At 52.6% G+C, this 16743-nt stretch overlaps 2 protein-coding genes across 2 annotated transcripts; one reads left to right on the top strand and one right to left on the bottom strand.

Annotated features, from left to right (window-relative positions):
- The first annotated feature begins 854 nt into the window (after window positions 1-854).
- On the top strand, window positions 855-6734 carry LOC135233594 (RNA-binding protein MEX3B). The gene is made up of 2 exons (XM_064297315.1): window positions 855-1619; window positions 3611-6734. The coding sequence occupies exons 1-2, from the start codon at window positions 1076-1078 to the stop codon at window positions 4903-4905; spliced, it is 1839 nt and encodes a 612-aa protein (XP_064153385.1). The 5' UTR covers window positions 855-1075; the 3' UTR covers window positions 4906-6734.
- A 3385-nt stretch (window positions 6735-10119) lies between these two features.
- Window positions 10120-16647, bottom strand: smad4b (SMAD family member 4b). Its single transcript, XM_064297303.1, has 10 exons — window positions 16005-16647; window positions 15141-15315; window positions 15005-15034; window positions 14408-14614; window positions 13324-13443; window positions 12859-12999; window positions 12197-12380; window positions 11342-11510; window positions 10806-10944; window positions 10120-10349 (listed from the first exon to the last, which is right to left on the bottom strand). Exons 1-10 carry the CDS (start codon window positions 16242-16244, stop codon window positions 10138-10140), a joined length of 1617 nt encoding a protein of 538 aa, XP_064153373.1. The 5' UTR covers window positions 16245-16647; the 3' UTR covers window positions 10120-10137.
- Between the last annotated feature and the right edge of the window lie 96 nt (window positions 16648-16743).

The raw sequence follows: 16743 nt of genomic DNA, 5'->3' as shown, positions 1-16743 counted from the left end.
GACTGCTTGGTATGCACAAAAAGAGGAAATCTGATTTCTACAGTGAGAATTGGTCAACAACAATCATAAAACACGTTTTCAGTTGTTCAGCAAAGGTTGTTATATAATTGCAGTAATTCTTAACATTTCATCACATTCAATTTTATGAAACAGTTTTTACGAAAAATAAATATTTAATTTTAAAAATAAACATTACAATTTATAGGCTACCCAGGTAGCCTACCCAAGACTTCAGTGATTTCAAATATTTATATCAAATCAACTGTTCTAGCACCCCCAAGTGTCCGATCAACGCCCAAACTGATCACTGGACAAAAAAACAGGTAGCCCACTTGCGACTGCAGGCCAGTAAGCATTAAAGGAATCCCGCAGGTGATCTTTGCAAGCACCTTCGAAGAGTGGCACCTCTAAAATATGCTTCGGTTGTGTATCACCTGGTAATAAACTCAAGCAGGAATAAGATTTATTTTGCGCGCCGCACATGTGTATGCTAATCATTCAGGTTTAAATGTCCTTTACGCCCACTAGCAACACCCTACAGGTAGCCTGAAATGTCATTAACTAATTTACTTGCCATTAAATAAGCCACATGTACTGATCTTAAGAAAAGCACAAAGGATAACAAACTTTACTGTGTTCTCAACACACAGTTAACTAGCTACCAAGGCTGTGATTGGGGCTTATTTGCCCAAACAAAGGCGTTAACAAAAACGGTTGCACGTTTAGGCCAATCGTAACGGAGTTACTGTTGCTAGCGTAACCAACCCAGAGTAGTGAAACTACAGTGTACCTCAAATAGCCAATAGAAAGCCAGTTCAGTTTGTACCAGGCGTGGCTGTTGTGGCTGGGTGATGAAACAAAAGAAAGACCAAGGGAGGGCGGAAAAATAGGTTCACGGAACACATTGACCGAGTCGGCCGGCGCGGGCATTTTTTAATACTACAAGAGCCACCCAATAGTATTATTGTCGTCAGATATATTTCATATTTTATACGTAAGATTTTTATTAATAATACCCTGAAGTATATATTTTTTATCAGGACTCAACGGAGCCGTAATTTAAGAGTGTCTCACAATGCCCAGTAGCACATCTTTGTTGGAAGCCGAGGAAACTGAGTCGGAGCTCCCGCCACTGGTAGTAGAAACATTTGCCGGGATAGGCCTGGATGACCACGGCACCCAGTGCCACACCGAACCACAAGAGCCCCTTCTGCATACACGTCCTGCCTCCCACTTCAGTCTACTCGGCACCGTGCTGGACCTCCAGCCCCTACCACTTCGTAAACTGCCGGCGGAGGAGGATGACTTGGAAGAAGCCGATGAAGCGGTAGTGGAAGAGGCTGATTCCAACACGCTGCTAGCCCAGGCCCCGGTCCCCGGTCTAGGCTCTGTGATGCTACCCGGAATGGAGGCCGCGGAGACGGTCATACTGTATGGCGGAGGTCTTGACGACCATACCCAGCAGCAGGTTGCTGGTATGATGATTTTACCACCGGTGTACGGAGAGCCAGGATTCGAGGTCGAGCACCCGGCGCTCGTGCGGAGGAAGAGCGTAAACACTACGGAGTGTGTCGCGGTGCCCAGCTCGGAACACGTAGCCGAAATAGTCGGTAGACAGGGTGAGTGTACCATTGCATATTTATTTTAGTCATGGCTATGTGGGTTTCACACACTGTCCTAATTAGGTTAATGTGTTTCAGAATTTAACTTGGTTTTGGTGCAAATGCCAGTTAACTTGCAATGTAGCAGTCTAGCTTAATGCTAACCAGGAATAGACCAGCGGGTAAAACGAGCTTGCTCGTTAGCAAGCTAGCTATCGACCCATGTGTGCGGTTATACTTGGACTAGTAGCCAACCATAGACAGTGGGGAATTTCTTTTGTATGCTTGCTTGCATTACCTAGTCAACGTATAGTATGACACATTTCGCTCATTGTAAGTTACTTTTAGCTAATTAGCGCAAATGCTTACTGCATATTGTTTCACTTCTAGGAGAGGTTGCCTAGCTTCGCTGATGAGTGTGCTTGCAAATGGCTTGTAATCTAAATGAAGTTCTATTTCCAGGTTGGAAATAAAGCGAGTTAATTTAGCTTCAGTATATAAGAAACTGACCACTGGTTAGCGACTTTTTTTAGGAAGTTATGTAGCTTGCTACCTTAGCCAATGTGCGATAAAATTAGCCATCTTGGTGGCTAGTTCAAGTCGACTTGGCCCAACGTTTCATTTTCGACATATTTAGTTTATATAAAGGGACACGGAATTGAATTTAGCCAACTTAAAAAACTAACTATAACATAGCGACAGTATAGTTTGTTACATGTTTAACTTTTAGCAAAGGTTTTACAATTCTGGGGCAGATTGCACACGTTTAAAGCTAGCCAACTAAACCGGAAACTTGGAAAGTCACAAAATAATGTTAGCTAGATGGCTAACGTTGGCTAAAATCCGACGTCGCCCAGTTAGCTGGCTAGTAAATAAAGTTTTTAAGACGACTTTTCTCTGGTTAGCTTTCCTTTTTTATCGAGCATGGGTAACATTAGCCTGCAAAGTAACGTTAAGACTCAGGTCAACTCAGTAGCTTGCGAGGCAGGGTAAAGTAAAAAATCAGCGAAGTTGTTGTTCTTTTTAAGTTGCTAATGCCAGTGAGTGGAGGCTAACGGGGAGAGTTGCTTGGCTAACTAGCCCAACGAAAGACGATTTCAGTTGTACTTCAGGAGGTGATGTGGCACAACACCCTGACGTTAAAATTTAGTTTAGCTCTTTTGGGTTAAAACCGCCTCCATAATGAGCAAAAATATTATTGTAGTCTTACACCTATTTTAATAGTCATATAGCAACGATTTATTCTTTGAATTTTAATTGTTTTTGTTATTTTGTAAATCGTTATAGAGCGGTATGCAAGGGAGAAACCTGCAAACTTAGAGGGTTAAGTTGAACGGTAAGTTAAACTGTCACATGCTATACGGTATTCTACTGAACAAATTCGGTTTGTGCGCCCATATTTTAGTTTGAGGTCCAAATGAAGGGGGGACAACCCATTTGGAAAGAAGTGGTGGTACATGTACTTGAGCATAACGTGGGAAGTATTAAATCCAAGAAAAATCCTGAGTGAGTTAGTAAGTTCATTACATTCTTCATTTGATTGGGAAGAATGTTCAGCACCGTTTCCTTTCCTGTAGCTTGCCCCCAGAGTAGATGAGTTCAATATATATCTGGGAGTGGTTTTTTTGGCAGTCAAGAACTTCTTCATGCTTAAATATTTTGGGCACCCTCCAGTCCCCCTGATCTCCTTCAAACTTTTTTCGTATAGCAGGTACAGCTGTGGGTGGGTAATCAGATCAGCCTATTTCAGTCACTCGGGATCAGTGACATTGTGGGGTGCTGAGTATCAACAAATGAATCTCAAGAAGGAAGCCTGTCCTGTAATGCGGTGTAATGGAATGCTTGATGGTACTAATAGAATACTTCCCTCCCTTAGAAATCTCTGGTGAGTCTGGGAAACGTAGTCTTGCAGGATGGATGTACATTACTTTCCTTTCTCCTTGTGTCTGCTGTGATGTGACATTTCTGCCCTCTCCTGAGTCTTGAACGACCCGTTTGATGTTTCTCAGGGTGCAAGATCAAAGCGCTGCGGGCGAAGACCAACACGTACATCAAGACGCCGGTGCGCGGGGAGCAGCCGGTGTTCGTGGTGACGGGGCGGAAGGAGGACGTGGCGATGGCCAAGAGGGAGATCCTCTCGGCGGCCGAGCATTTCTCCCTCATCCGGGCCTCGCGAAACAAGGCGGGGCCGCTGGCGGGGGCCGGCCCGGGCCTCCCCGGTACCCCCACGCTGGCGGGGCAGACCACCATCCAGGTGCGCGTGCCGTACCGCGTGGTGGGCCTGGTGGTGGGGCCCAAGGGCGCCACCATCAAGCGCATCCAGCAGCAGACGCACACCTACATCGTGACGCCGAGCCGCGACAAGGAGCCGGTGTTTGAGGTGACGGGCATGCCGGAGAACGTGGACCGCGCGCGGGAGGAGATCGAGGCGCACATCGCCCTGCGCACCGGCGGCTGCGTGGAGGCCGCGCCCGACGGCGACGACTTCCACTACAACGGCACCGACGTCAGCTTCGAGGCGGGCGGGCCCGGGCCGTGGCCCGGCGCCGGGGGGGCGGCGACGGCGGCGCCCGCCAACGGCTGCGCGCGGATGACGTCCAGCTACCGCAACGACAGCTCCAGCTCGCTGGGCAGCGGCTCCAGCGACTCGTACTACGGCGGGGGCCGCGCGGCCGACTACGCCCCCGCCAGCCCCTTCAACGGCAACAGCAACAACAACAACAATGGCGGCGGCAGCAGCGGGTTCTGGTTCGGGGAGACGCTGCTGCCCGTGGGGCCGGACGACATGCCGCCGCTGGAGCCCACGGGCCTGGAGAGCCTGGGCGTGACGGCCGCGCTGCCCGGCCCTCACCAGCAGCAGGCGCTGTGGAGCCCCTTCGAGCAGGGCGCTCCCCTCTTCGAGGGCCGAGGCCACGCCCCGCGCCACGACAGCCAGCCCGGCACACCCCCGCGCCTCTCGCCCACCTTCCCGGAGGGGGCGGAGCACCCGGCGGCCCGCCGCGTCCACAGCGAGCCGCTGAGCGCGCAGCCCCCCCGCTTCCCGCCGTGCGGCCCCGCCTTCTCGTCCTCCGGCGACAGCACGGCCTCCGGCTCGCCCCCCGACTCGGCCGGCTCGGCGGGGGGGTACCGCGCGCGGCAGGACTGCATCCGCTGCCTGGAGAGCGACATCATCGCCGCCCTGGTGCCCTGCGGCCACAACCTCTTCTGCATGGAGTGCGCCAACCGCATCTGCCAGAAGCCCGAGCCCCTGTGCCCGGTGTGCCAGGCACCCGTCACCCAGGCCATCCGTCTGCGCAACATATGAACTGCTGGGGGGGGGGGTGGGGGGGTTGGGCAGGGAGGGGTGTGTGTGCCTGTATTGGTTCTCTAGGGGACAATGATAAGGGTTTGACTGGGGTGTTACTGAATTTGGGATGTCGGTAACTTTTTTTTTTTTTTTAGTTTGACATAATACTCTTACCCTTTTTTTAGAATTATTTTTTTATTAATGTATCATGTTTGCTACGACTGTTAAAGATTAGGTGTAAAGGAAGTTACGGATTGAGGCTAAAAGTTGTTGGTCACAACGTTATGTTTTTCCCCGTTCATCTCGCTGCTACGTTAGTTACCAGACGGTTCACCGGGCCTGTTGTCCCCGCGGCGCTGACGGTGGTACCGGGAGTCTCCTCTCTGGACCGGCCCGAGCGTGACTCCAGTACGGCCGTGCCTGCCGTCACGGGCTCTCTTTCAGAACGTTTCGGTTTTAATCCGTTTACGATTACTCGTGCCTGAATGCCCTCTCCATCCCACAGATTTAGCCTCACGCGCTAACAGGATCCCAAACGGTCGCAGGAAAGCCCAGAGCCTTCCAGAAGCCATGCTTTCTTTCCCCCTTCCCCAAAAACACTATCGTCCCTCCCCCCCCTCCTCCGTTGGGTCCTAAAGGGGATGTTGAACGAACGGGATCTGGTTCTTCAGAGCCGTAGCCTGTCTCTGCGGGGGAGGGGTGAAGTCCCTGAGCCTCCCCACACACTACAGCTCAGCTTTGGGTGCTGGGGGCCCCAACATTCCAGCCGTATCTGTTGGATTTAATTTTATTTTTTTTACGGTCGTTTCCTTTTAATGGCTGAGAACAGAGGTGCAGGAGAGCGCAAGGGGTACCCCCCCTCCCAGGGCGCACGACTACCCCGCCCCGTATCGGTCATTTAAACCCCCCCTCCTGCCCAGAACAAAGTTCAGTTCGGCTAATGCCTTGCACGGTTGATCAAAGATTTTTATCACGTGACCCCCCATTTTTGTCCCACACGAACAAGGAGCAGAAAGCTAGAAAGAGAGGGATGAGCGAGCTGCTTCTCCTGAGCCAGCGGAAGCCCCCCCCCCCCTCCACCCCCCCAAAAGAAAAACTTTGATCCTCAGCCTCTCAAGGTTAATATTGACTTTTGTGTATTGATTAATATTATTGTTATTAACTGGTAAATACAGATTTTTATTTTTTATTTCCACTTGAAGTTACATTTCGTACATATAAATAAATATAAATATATATATATAAATATAAATCTATTAAAGACGTTTACAAATACAGATGTTTATTTTAGTCCAGTGTGAGCAAGACTGGGCGTTGAGCCACAGGTCGCTGCGGCCCGTCAGCGTTATTCGCTTGTAGTGTAGTTCGACAGTATTGAGACCCGCCCGGCCGCCGTCTCGCGGGCCCGGAGGCGTGCACATGCGCATGTTTATCAGATGTACAAAAAGGCCAAGGATCGCGCGCACAAGCTGCGTGTAAGTCTGTAAGCCACCTTAAGAGTTATATAAATGTATCTAAATGTATAGTACTTATTCAGTATATATAATATAGCTGTATGTACATATGCACATGAGGCTATATATACAAATAAATATAAATCAATTACTGTACCAACAGTTAAGTATTTGCTAATTTTACTACACTTTTGTTATGTATATGTAGGGCAGTCTTAGGGCATATAAATTCAATAAATTGATTAAAGTTTAAAACAGACTATATTTTATGATAAAGGGCCTTTTAAGTTATGTGGCCAAAGCACTGATATATATTTGCTGTAAAGAGAATTATAAGAGTTTTATTTTTCTGATATTAAAGTTACTTAATAAAGACGGTTTCATTTTAAACAATTGTGTTGTGACTCACTGTCTAGTGTGCGGATGGAGATGGGTGTGCAAATGGAAGCGTTAAATTATATCCCGTTAACCTTTTCTGTAATGACGTACGCCCATTTTATTCAGCTACCCAGTGATGATGCCCGTGGTGGTGATTTTCCCCCTTATAATATTACCAATTACAAGTGCCATTGTATAATCCACAGTTACGTAATTCATTCGGGAATTGAGAAACGTTGCGCGAGCGTAATTGGTCGTCGCCATCAGCAAAAAGCTGGGAGTATTTGCCAACATGGCATAAAAATGTATTTGATAAAATACTTTGCCCACGCTACTTCTGACGGGTTTCAACATTCGAGGAGGCACGTTCTGTCGTGTAACGGCTGAATAAGGTCCAGAAGCGTCCCTCTCCCGGGTGTCTCACTAGCCCACTCGCAAAGGGGTTAGACCTGAGTGTTTGTCAGTGTTTCGCTCTTCTCGGTAACGCTGCCTTTAAATGCGATGCGTGCACCGGTTCCTCGCGGGGCTAGAAATCAAATGGAACGTGACAGCGGGGCGGTGTGTAAATGGCGGGAGGTGCCGCGGTCTCGCGCAGTGCCCTTTCTATCGAACGGAAGCAGTCTCCCGCGAGCTGCCGCATTGTGCGAAGGGCTGCCCGTCTGCCCCCTCTCCCGCTGGGAAGTGGGTCAAACGTGACGCGACAGCTGCCTGCTTATGAAACACACCAGCGACGCCCCAGTTTTTTTAAAGGGAATTGCCTCCAGTTATGGTAGGACTATTACTGCCACTCAAGGCCTATAACACGTTTCAATGCGCTTAATGTTCTGTTTTGAAACCAACTGCGAGCGTCTCGGTTTTCTCATCGGGTATGTTTTCCGAGTTGTTGGTTACATTTACACCGTCTTTTAAGCAGCGCCTAGCGAACTAAAAACCTAGATTTATCGGTCAGTGTCGACCTTACATTATGAGCCTGACCAGACCGACACCGACACAATTCCACTCATTGATGAGAGATGAGCTTTGCTAAAAATATCAAAAGTGATGAGGTGTTGCATCAGTAAAGAACTCGGCAGGTCAAAAGTAGTAGAAATCTAGTGTTTAAAGATGGCCGTAGAACAAAAAAATAGTTTAATATTCAGACCTTATTTAATAATTTTGCATTAGAAATACAACTTTAAAAACAAAAGTGCCAATTGTCCAGTTCAGCTCGCCTTCTTTACATTTCTCAATGATCCAACAGCATGTTATACAAATCTGAGTGTAGACTTCCTACGTACTGATACTGCATATTGCCAAAATAACTTAAATGTTATGCTTAAATGCCATTTCTCAAATGGACAGAAATGTCCACTGCCTGCATAGAATGATAGCATTTGCATTGCAGCACTCGACAACACAGTGAAGAAATCAAACCATTGGAAAAAAGGAAAATACATGTTTGAACACAAAATTATTCATACCATATGCTGGCAGTTCAGTGAATTTGATCAGACTCGGCTGCCAACAACCAGCTTGGCGCCAACAAAATACACTGCCTTTATATGGATATGTAAACATAACAGGATGCACATTTTGAACTGTCCTCTGTAGCCATATGAGGAAATGTAACATTATAGACACTGAACATAATGGGGAAGTAAAATCACAAACCATATTACATTGGATAACATCAGCTCCCAAATGGCAGAACCCATCAAAATAACCATTGAAACAGGATGGGCTCCTTTGAATTATGCATTATCTCAATGGGAACGATCGATTCAAGCTCCACCGGACACACACAAACATTTCATATCACCTCCCATTCCTTCCCTTAAAAAAAAAAAAGACTAATTTATTACAAAATGTTTATTACACATCATTATTCTACCAACAGTCAATGGAAGGGGTGGGCGGGGGATGTCACCCATTTGAAATCATACAAAAGACTATACATTTATGTAAAAAAGAAAATGGCAGCTCTGCATCGTTGCTTTTACACAACTGCCATTCCTAATAAATAGGGCTCCCCACCTCCCCCCCCCCCCCCCCGAATATAAAAGCAGGACTTTTAGGGGGTATACGGCAACGTGGGCGCAGCGACACCCTCCACAAAGGATTACAAATGACGAAAAGCGAGAAAAGGGAACGCTGATGTCTGGGAATCAACCGGTGCCAGATTTATAAAATGGTGGGATGGAGGATTCAGCGTTCCCCTATCATTCAGGTGAGTGGTGCCCGTTAACAGTCCTGCGCGCGTAAGCTAGTCTTACTCAAAAGACCCCGGGACCCAGGGGTCTCCCTGGGGACGAACCGAGGGCTGTCCGCTGGCTGAGGGGTACGTCTAAATCTCACAGTGTTTGGATCGGAACTGCGTTCCAACCGCTCACGATCCCAAATCCGCATGCATTTCAAAATCCAAAATGGCTGTGGCCACAGCGTGTACAAAGAAAGGGGGGGGGGGGGGAATGATACCAAAAAAAGGTAATTTGTAATGTGAAATACCGTAAAGTTCATGTAGTGATGCAAGCAAACTACAGAAACTGAATCTAAAACACTTGTATATGAAAGTGTTTTAGGGTTCATCTAAAGCCTTTTGTGTTATTGTGACTGATGAGTGTTTTGTGCCCCTTGTCTTCACAGAAACCCTAATTTGTCAGACCATGAAGTGTCCACTGGCGTCCCCACCTCAGAACACCACCCCAGGAGGGGGCACTGGGAGGTAATTCAACAAAAAAAACACCAAAGTGCCCGCTGCTTAATCCATGTGTTAAAATAAGAAATACAAAAAAAAAAAAAAAACCTAAAGCAAAACCAAAAATATGTAATACCATCGCTGGATTTTTGCAAACGCATGCCCGGGGGATTTCGTTTGGCGTAGTGAAGTAACACAGACCCCCCCCTCCCCCCCCCCGTACGCAGTAGTGTCACAGCCCTTCCACACGTCTGCGGGTCGCATGGAGGGAACGGGGGTCCTCACACAGAAACGGGGGCGGTAGAGGGAGGTCATATGGTCAGGTAGCCCCCCACGCCCACCCTCCTCCCCGAATCTCAGTCCGGATCTGATACTGGATACGATTGGCTGGGCGAGACGAAACAAAAAACCAACTTGAATTGTTAACCAATGAGGGACAGGAAAGGAATGACCCTCTCTCTCCCCCCTGCCCCAACAAAAGTCCACCTTTTATTGGCATGGTAACGGAGACGGGGCTCCTCCCCCTTTTTTTTTTGTCCTGCTGTGGTTTCAGCCGGAGCATCACAGTGTGTGTGGGGCTGGGGAGGCCCCGACCCTGTCTCCGCCCCCACGCCTCACCCTGGTCTCCCCCCGCCCGTCTCCACCCCTCACCCCGCCCCTGTCTCTGCCCCCCCGCCCCTCCCATGGGCTCAGTCAGCGCTGGGTGGCGGCATGCGTGTGAGCCTCGCCCCCGCCCCCGCAGGCTCAGTCCAGCGGCTGGGGGTCGGCGATGGGCATGGTGTGCAGCACCTCGTCCAGCAGCTGCAGGGCGCGGTGCAGGTGGATCTCGATCCAGCAGGGCGTCTCCTTGATGCTCTGCCGGGGGTAATCGGGCCCCCAGCCCTTCACGAAGCTCATGCGCAGGATGCAGAGTCTGCGCAGGTCGTCCACGCCGATGCCCGCCGCCGCCGAGAGGCCTGGGGGGAGGGGGGAGCGTTACCGCGGCGATTAGTACGACCGTCACCAGCAGGAGTAAACCGCCAACTCGCTTTTCTTGTAAGAATTAAGCTCTGTGTGTGTTTCTAATACAGGTTTTCTGAAACCAAGTTTTTAAAAATTAAGTAAGAGAAGTAAGAGAAAGAGAAAAAGATTTTTGCAGATGATAACCACACTGAATTCAGGCTGGAACGTGACGCTGAATTCAGGCTGGAACGTGACGCTGAATTCAGGCTGGAACGTGATGCTGAATTCAGGCGGGAACGTGATGCTGAATTCAGGCGGGAACGTGATGCTGAATTCAGGCGGGAACGTGACGCTGAATTCAGGCTGGAACGTGACGCTGGATTCAGGCTGGAACGTGACGCTGGATTCAGGCTCTGTTATATGCAGCGAGTGGGTCATTTAAAGGGCCGGCAGCAGAACGGGACGCTTACTGATGGCGGGGGCGATGCCTCCGACGGACCCGGGGCCCGGGATGTTCCCGGCGACCGCGGCGGCCTGAGCGGCGGCCGCTGCCTGCGCGGTGGCCGCCTGCTGCTGCATCTGCCGGTGGCACTGGCGCAGGTCGAACACCTGGGGGCGACAGAGGGAGCGGGGGGGGTCATGGCGGGGGTGCGCGTGACAGCGGACTGGCAGACTGGGGGTGAAAGAGGGAGCGGGGAGGTCAAGTGGGGCGGGGGGGGGTGGTGCAGGTTGAACACCTGGGGGCGACAGAGGGAGCAGGTGGGGGAGGGCGAACTAGGGGCGACAGAGGGAGCGGGTGGGGGTGGGGGAGCGGGAGGTCACGCGGGGGGGTGGTGCAGGTGAACACCTGGGGGCGACAGAGGGAGCAGCAGGGGGGTCATGGCGGGGGCGCGTGACAGCGGACAGGCAGACTGGGGGCGACAGAGGGAGCAGCAGGGGGGTCACGCACAGTGGGTGGGGGGCGTGGCCGGGGGGCGGGGGAGGGGGCGTGCGGGCGGACTCCCACCTTGATGTAGGCGCTGGGGTAGATCTTGTGCACGGCGTCTCCGGGAGCTCGCCCCGCCTCCCGGTCCAGGTAGTAGCTCTGCACGAAGACGGCGTGGTCGCTAAGGCAACGCACCCAAACGTCCCCTTCGCCCTTGCACTCCAGCTGTACCCCCTTTCCGATGTGCAACCTGAGGATTCGGTGGAGAGAGAGTTAAAATACACTCGCAACAACTAACCTCAAACCCTGCTCCTGGAGATCTATCATCCTGTAGGTTTTCATTTCAACCCTAATTTGGCTCACATGACTACTAATAAGCAGCTCGATGAGATCTGTAGCTGTTGAATGAGGTGTGGCTTTGTTAGGGTTGAAATGAAACCCTACAGGACAGTGGAACTCCAGGAACAGGTCTGGGCAGCCCTGCTCTAGCTGTTGAATGAGCAGTGCTTTGTTAAGGATGGAGTGAAAAACTACAGGATGGTAGATTTCCAGGAACAGGGTTGGGCAGCCCTAAAATACATAGTTACTCAGTAGAATAGGTTTTAAGTCTTACACTGTGAGTCGCTCTGGATCGGATTTCTAGGAACAGGGTTAGGAACCACTGCCGTAGAGATGCAAAGCAAATTGTAACATATCTGGGAGGAGGCATTAAAATGCAAACTGCAAATAGGAAAGTTCCAGATTACAGTATGCAGTCGATGTGTTGTGCCAGCCAAGAATTTCCAGTGTCAGATTTCAAGAGAGCGTTCAGGGTGAATTTGTATGCCTGCAAAGTCACGTCAAGCAAATAAGGTTCTGTATCGTTCTCGGTCGGATCCTGACGGCGTTTCCGAGCGCGAGGCTGAAGAAGAACGGCGCCGCGGTTTGGGGCGGTACCTGGCCCTCTCGATGGCCTCCGTCCGGTGCACGTTGCTCAGCTGGCCCAGGCAGAAGCGGTCGCCCCCGGAGGGGTCCACGTACCCGTCCACCGTCACCACGGGACAGGTGGAGGGCACCTTGAACGTCTCCCCCACCTGCACGTCCATCTCAAAGTAGGCAATGGAGCACCAGTAATCTGGAGCTGAGGGACAGGGACACGGTCGCATGTTCACAACCAAACTCTCTGTTTACTAACTGCTTTTACCCTAACCCTAACCCTTTCACTGAGGCCACACATTCTCCCATCCCTCACACTTTTCAGCCTTAAAGAGCTTAAAGTCTTGACTGAGTCAATAAGAAACCACAAGTAAGTTTTGTTTGACTGAAATGCGCGTGCTCCTTCAGGGATGTTCGGAAACCACGGCGACCGCGGGATTGCGTAAGTCGCGGAACAGGCGACCACCGGTGGTTGAGATGGGTCGAACGCCATTTGCGTCCGACTGGAGCGGCGCGACACGACCCGCCCAGCCGGTGGTGGACAGACGGCGGACGGCGAACGGGCCGTGCGCCGGACTCACGACTAGTGACGGTGGGCAGGCGGGTGGTACTCACAGTGTGCCGGTGGCATGGGCGGCAGAGTGGGCAGGGCGGGCTGGTGCTGGGCAGGCGGTGGTACTCACAGTAGTGCGGGTGGGGCATGGGCGGGTGGTACTCACAGTAGTGCGGGTGGGGCATGGGCGGGTGGTGCTGCAGGTGCCCGTTCTGGTGGTGCGGCATGCTGGGCGGGAAGCTGCTGTTCCTGGGCCAGGCGGAGGTGGCATCTGTGAAGGCACAGTCGAGCGCTCACAGGTGAGAATCGCGGTTTTTTTTCACACGCGCACGCGCCGCTTCTCCGCTCCCCCACAGAGCCAAACCGCCGTGCGCAACACTACACACTCACTGCAGGAGAGACGCCAGGAGAGCCGGCAGCCAATAAGCAAGAGGAGGTCACAGAGGGCGAGCGAATCAAATGGAGTAATGATGGAAGACCGAATGAATCGAGGATGTGACATGGCCCGAGCCCCGCGGGCTTTCTAGGGGGGACGTTGAAAAGCTTTCTGCCCCTCCCCTCGGGGTGTGGCCGGAGTGCGGAGGGCGGAGCTTACTGTGGTGGTATGTGGCGGGCGGGGCGGGGGGGAAGGCGTTCTGCTGCGCGCCCTGTCCCGTCCCAGAGGCCATTTGCAGCAGCCCCTCGCCGTGCGTCCCAGACAGCAGGCTGGACTGGGCTGGAGAGAGAACGGCCAGGTGACACGCGCATGTATACACACACGCGGACATGCACACACGCGCACACGCACATATACGCACACACACGCAGACATGCACACACGCGCACGCGCACACACACAGGCATGAACATGCACAAGCCGTTACACACACACACACACACTTACACAGAGGCACATACACACACGGGCATAAACACACACGCGCACTTACACATACACAGAGGGATACACACACAAACACATACACGCAGGCGCACACACACACACACAAGCATGGACACACAGAGGAACACACGCATACACACAGGCACATACACACGCGTGTAAAGAGGACCATTAGACACGGGGGCAGTGGCACACCAGCTGAAGAGGAAAGGAAGAAAGAAAAAACAAAAAACACACCAGTTCTCCCGCTGCAGAAAGCTTTTCAAGATCACCCCGTGGGAGCTAGCAGGGAGGACAGTGAGACAGGTGGAAGAGGGGAGAACGGGGGGAGAGAGGACCCGTCCCGCCGGAGCAGGACGTCCCACCAGCAGCGTGCGTACAGACCTGAGTTAAACACCCGTGTGCTAACCTCAGCCTGCAGTACCCGAGGGGGGGGCGCGGGGGAGGGAGGAGGAAGCAGGCGATGAATGGGACCAAAGATGGAAAAGAATGAGGAGAAAGAGACAGAACGCTAAGCAGGATGGCCGGACAGGGAGAAAGGAGAAAGAGAGAGGGAGTGAGAGGGAGAGTGACAGACTGAGACAGGACGGGGGAGACGGAGAAAGAAATGGAGGAAAGGAGAGGGAGACGGAGGGGGAGAGAGGGAGGGAGAGGGGAGGGAGAGAGAGGAAAGGGGAGCAGGGGGAGACAGGGAGGGAGAGAGGGAGGGAGAGAGAGGAAAGGAGAGGAGAGGGAGACAGGGAAGGAGAGAGGGAGAGACAGATGGAGGTGGCTGAGAGGAGAGCTCTGTTCTCACTTGCAGACGCGGCGGCGACGCTGGGGAAGGCGGAGGAGGGGGCGGAGCCACTGGCGTCGGTGGGGGCCAGCAGGGCGGAGCCGCCAAAGCTCTCCGAGGGCGAGGCCCAGCTGCCGGGGGGGTGCTGGATGGTCTGCACAGAGTGGGCCTCCATGCCGGGCGTGGCAGATGGGTCATCGTACTCGTCCTTCACCATCAGTCCGGCGCCTGTGGGGGGGGGGGGGGGTTCCATGACTAAATCTTTATAGACACATCTGACTCCTGGCGCTCGTGTTTATAAACTTTTTATGCAGCATTTTTTTCAGTTTACCGTTTTGTGTACCTAAATTGGCCAACTCCACCTTAAAAAAGGTGTCATCTTTGTGATGTGTACATGCTGCATTTTTGTTTTGTCCTCTCAGCTGAACATATGTTATGGTCATGATTCGTACTTCTGTTGCCTAGGAACATGGGATAACTTGAACAATCAATGCATGCACACACATATCCATACACAAACACTCCAATAATTAACCATTCAACCAATCAATGCATGCATACGTATATCCAACCAATCAATGCATGCATACGTATATCCATAAACAAACATGCACTCACCAGAGCTGGTCAGTGTCAGTCCAGACAAATCTGAAAGGCAGGGGTAGGTGTGTTAATAATGAAGGTTTCTCCACAGAGGCCACATTGCATTATGGAGGGCAAAGATGGGGAAGAGGCAGCAGAGGAGCGGGCTCACCAATCCCAGGGGACACCACCCTCTCGTAGTGGTAGGGGTTCACGCACACGCTGTCGCACTTCAGGTCGAAGGCGAACTGGCAGTACTTGACGTGCTTCAGCTCGTTCTTGTGCAGGTCGGGCCACCGCCACAGCCGCGCGTAGATCACGTGGGGGAAGCCCTTCCGCCCGGCCACCTGCGGGGGGGGGGGGGAGCGGGACGGTCAGGGGCGCGGCTAACAGACTTCCCACTCCGCTGAGAAACTGACGCTAGCGGGCCAAACATACTACCGTCCTGTGAAATGTCTCTCAGACGCTTACCCAACGTTTTGAGCAGTTCGGGGAAAACCGCGGGGCAAAAAATCTGCCCGTTCCAGACAGCAATTCTGACCCGGGGGGGTGGGTCGGGGGGGGCAGTTCCGGTCCTGGAGGGCCGGTGTGTCTGCAGCGTTTCCACCAGTTACCCTTGCCAGGCTGAATGAGCTAACCGGCTGCACGCACCGACGCTACTGCACTCGCACATTACATCGCAGTGAAAGGTTTCGTACAGGGGCGCTAGAAGAGTCTGTGGCTGTCAGTCATGCGCTCAACAAGAAACGCAGCTAAGGCGTCAGGTGGCGTAATTGTTGGGGTTAATGACGTAATCCAGGCCAGAAGTTGCCCTGGTAACCAGAAAACAGATACGGCCCTCCTTGCCCACCTCGGTCCTGACCCTTCAGGAAAAGGCACCGTTTGCCGCCTCTTGGCCAGCTCCAACGGCCACTCCCCCATTTCGCACCAGCACTCGATCTCTAATTCCAATTGGCAGGCTGCCCCTTTCTCTGTCTTCGCCCACCATCCCAAACACCCGCCCGCCCAGTTCCCCCCCCGTCCCCCGCCCCCCTACCTGCAGCCGGCCGTCCAGGGTGCGCTGGATGGTGACGCACTTGCTGGGGTGCGCCCCGTTGGTGGTGATGGCGGTGATGAGCGAGTCCAGCTCGTCCTTCTTCTCCTTCAGCTTCTTCACCAGGCTCTCGATGGCGCGCTTGGCGAAGGTCTCGCTCTCCCCGCCCTGCCGGTGGCACATCAGGCTGTGCACGATGCTCAGGCAGGCGTCGTTGCTTGTGGGCGTGTTGGCGGCCGACATGGCGATGGGGAGGGGGGGGGGCGTCAGGGAGTAAGGGGGGGAGGAGGGGCGGGCGCTGTTCCGCTGGGTTACAGAGGCTGTTCTGCTGGGTTAAAAGCACTGTCCTGCTGGGTTAGAGAGGCTGTTCTGCTGGGTTAAGGGTTGTTCTGCTGGGTCTGAGTACTGTTCTGCTGGGTTAGAGGCACTGTTCTGCTAGGTCAGGGTACTGTTCTGCTGGGTTAGAGGAGCTGTTCTGCTGGGTTAGAAGTGTTCTGCTGGGTTAGAGGAGCTGTTCTGCTGGGTCAGGGTACTCTTCTGCTGGGTTAGAGGAGCTGTTCTGCTGGGTCAGGGTACTATTCTGCTGGGTTAGAGGAGCTGTTCTGCTGGGTCAGGACGTTCATCCCTGAGGCTCTCCTCCGAGACCCCTCTTCTTCTCGAGGGACTCCTCCCTCACAGTCCTTCGCTCTCTCTTTCCCAGCTCTCTCCCGCCGTCTGAGACCGTCCTCCCATAGACTCCTGG

This window comes from Anguilla rostrata, chromosome 10, assembly GCF_018555375.3.
Source record: "Anguilla rostrata isolate EN2019 chromosome 10, ASM1855537v3, whole genome shotgun sequence".
Taxonomy (NCBI): domain Eukaryota; kingdom Metazoa; phylum Chordata; class Actinopteri; order Anguilliformes; family Anguillidae; genus Anguilla; species Anguilla rostrata.
The sequence above is the reverse complement of the archived record's forward strand: the minus strand, read 5'-3'. Positions and strand labels throughout refer to the sequence as shown.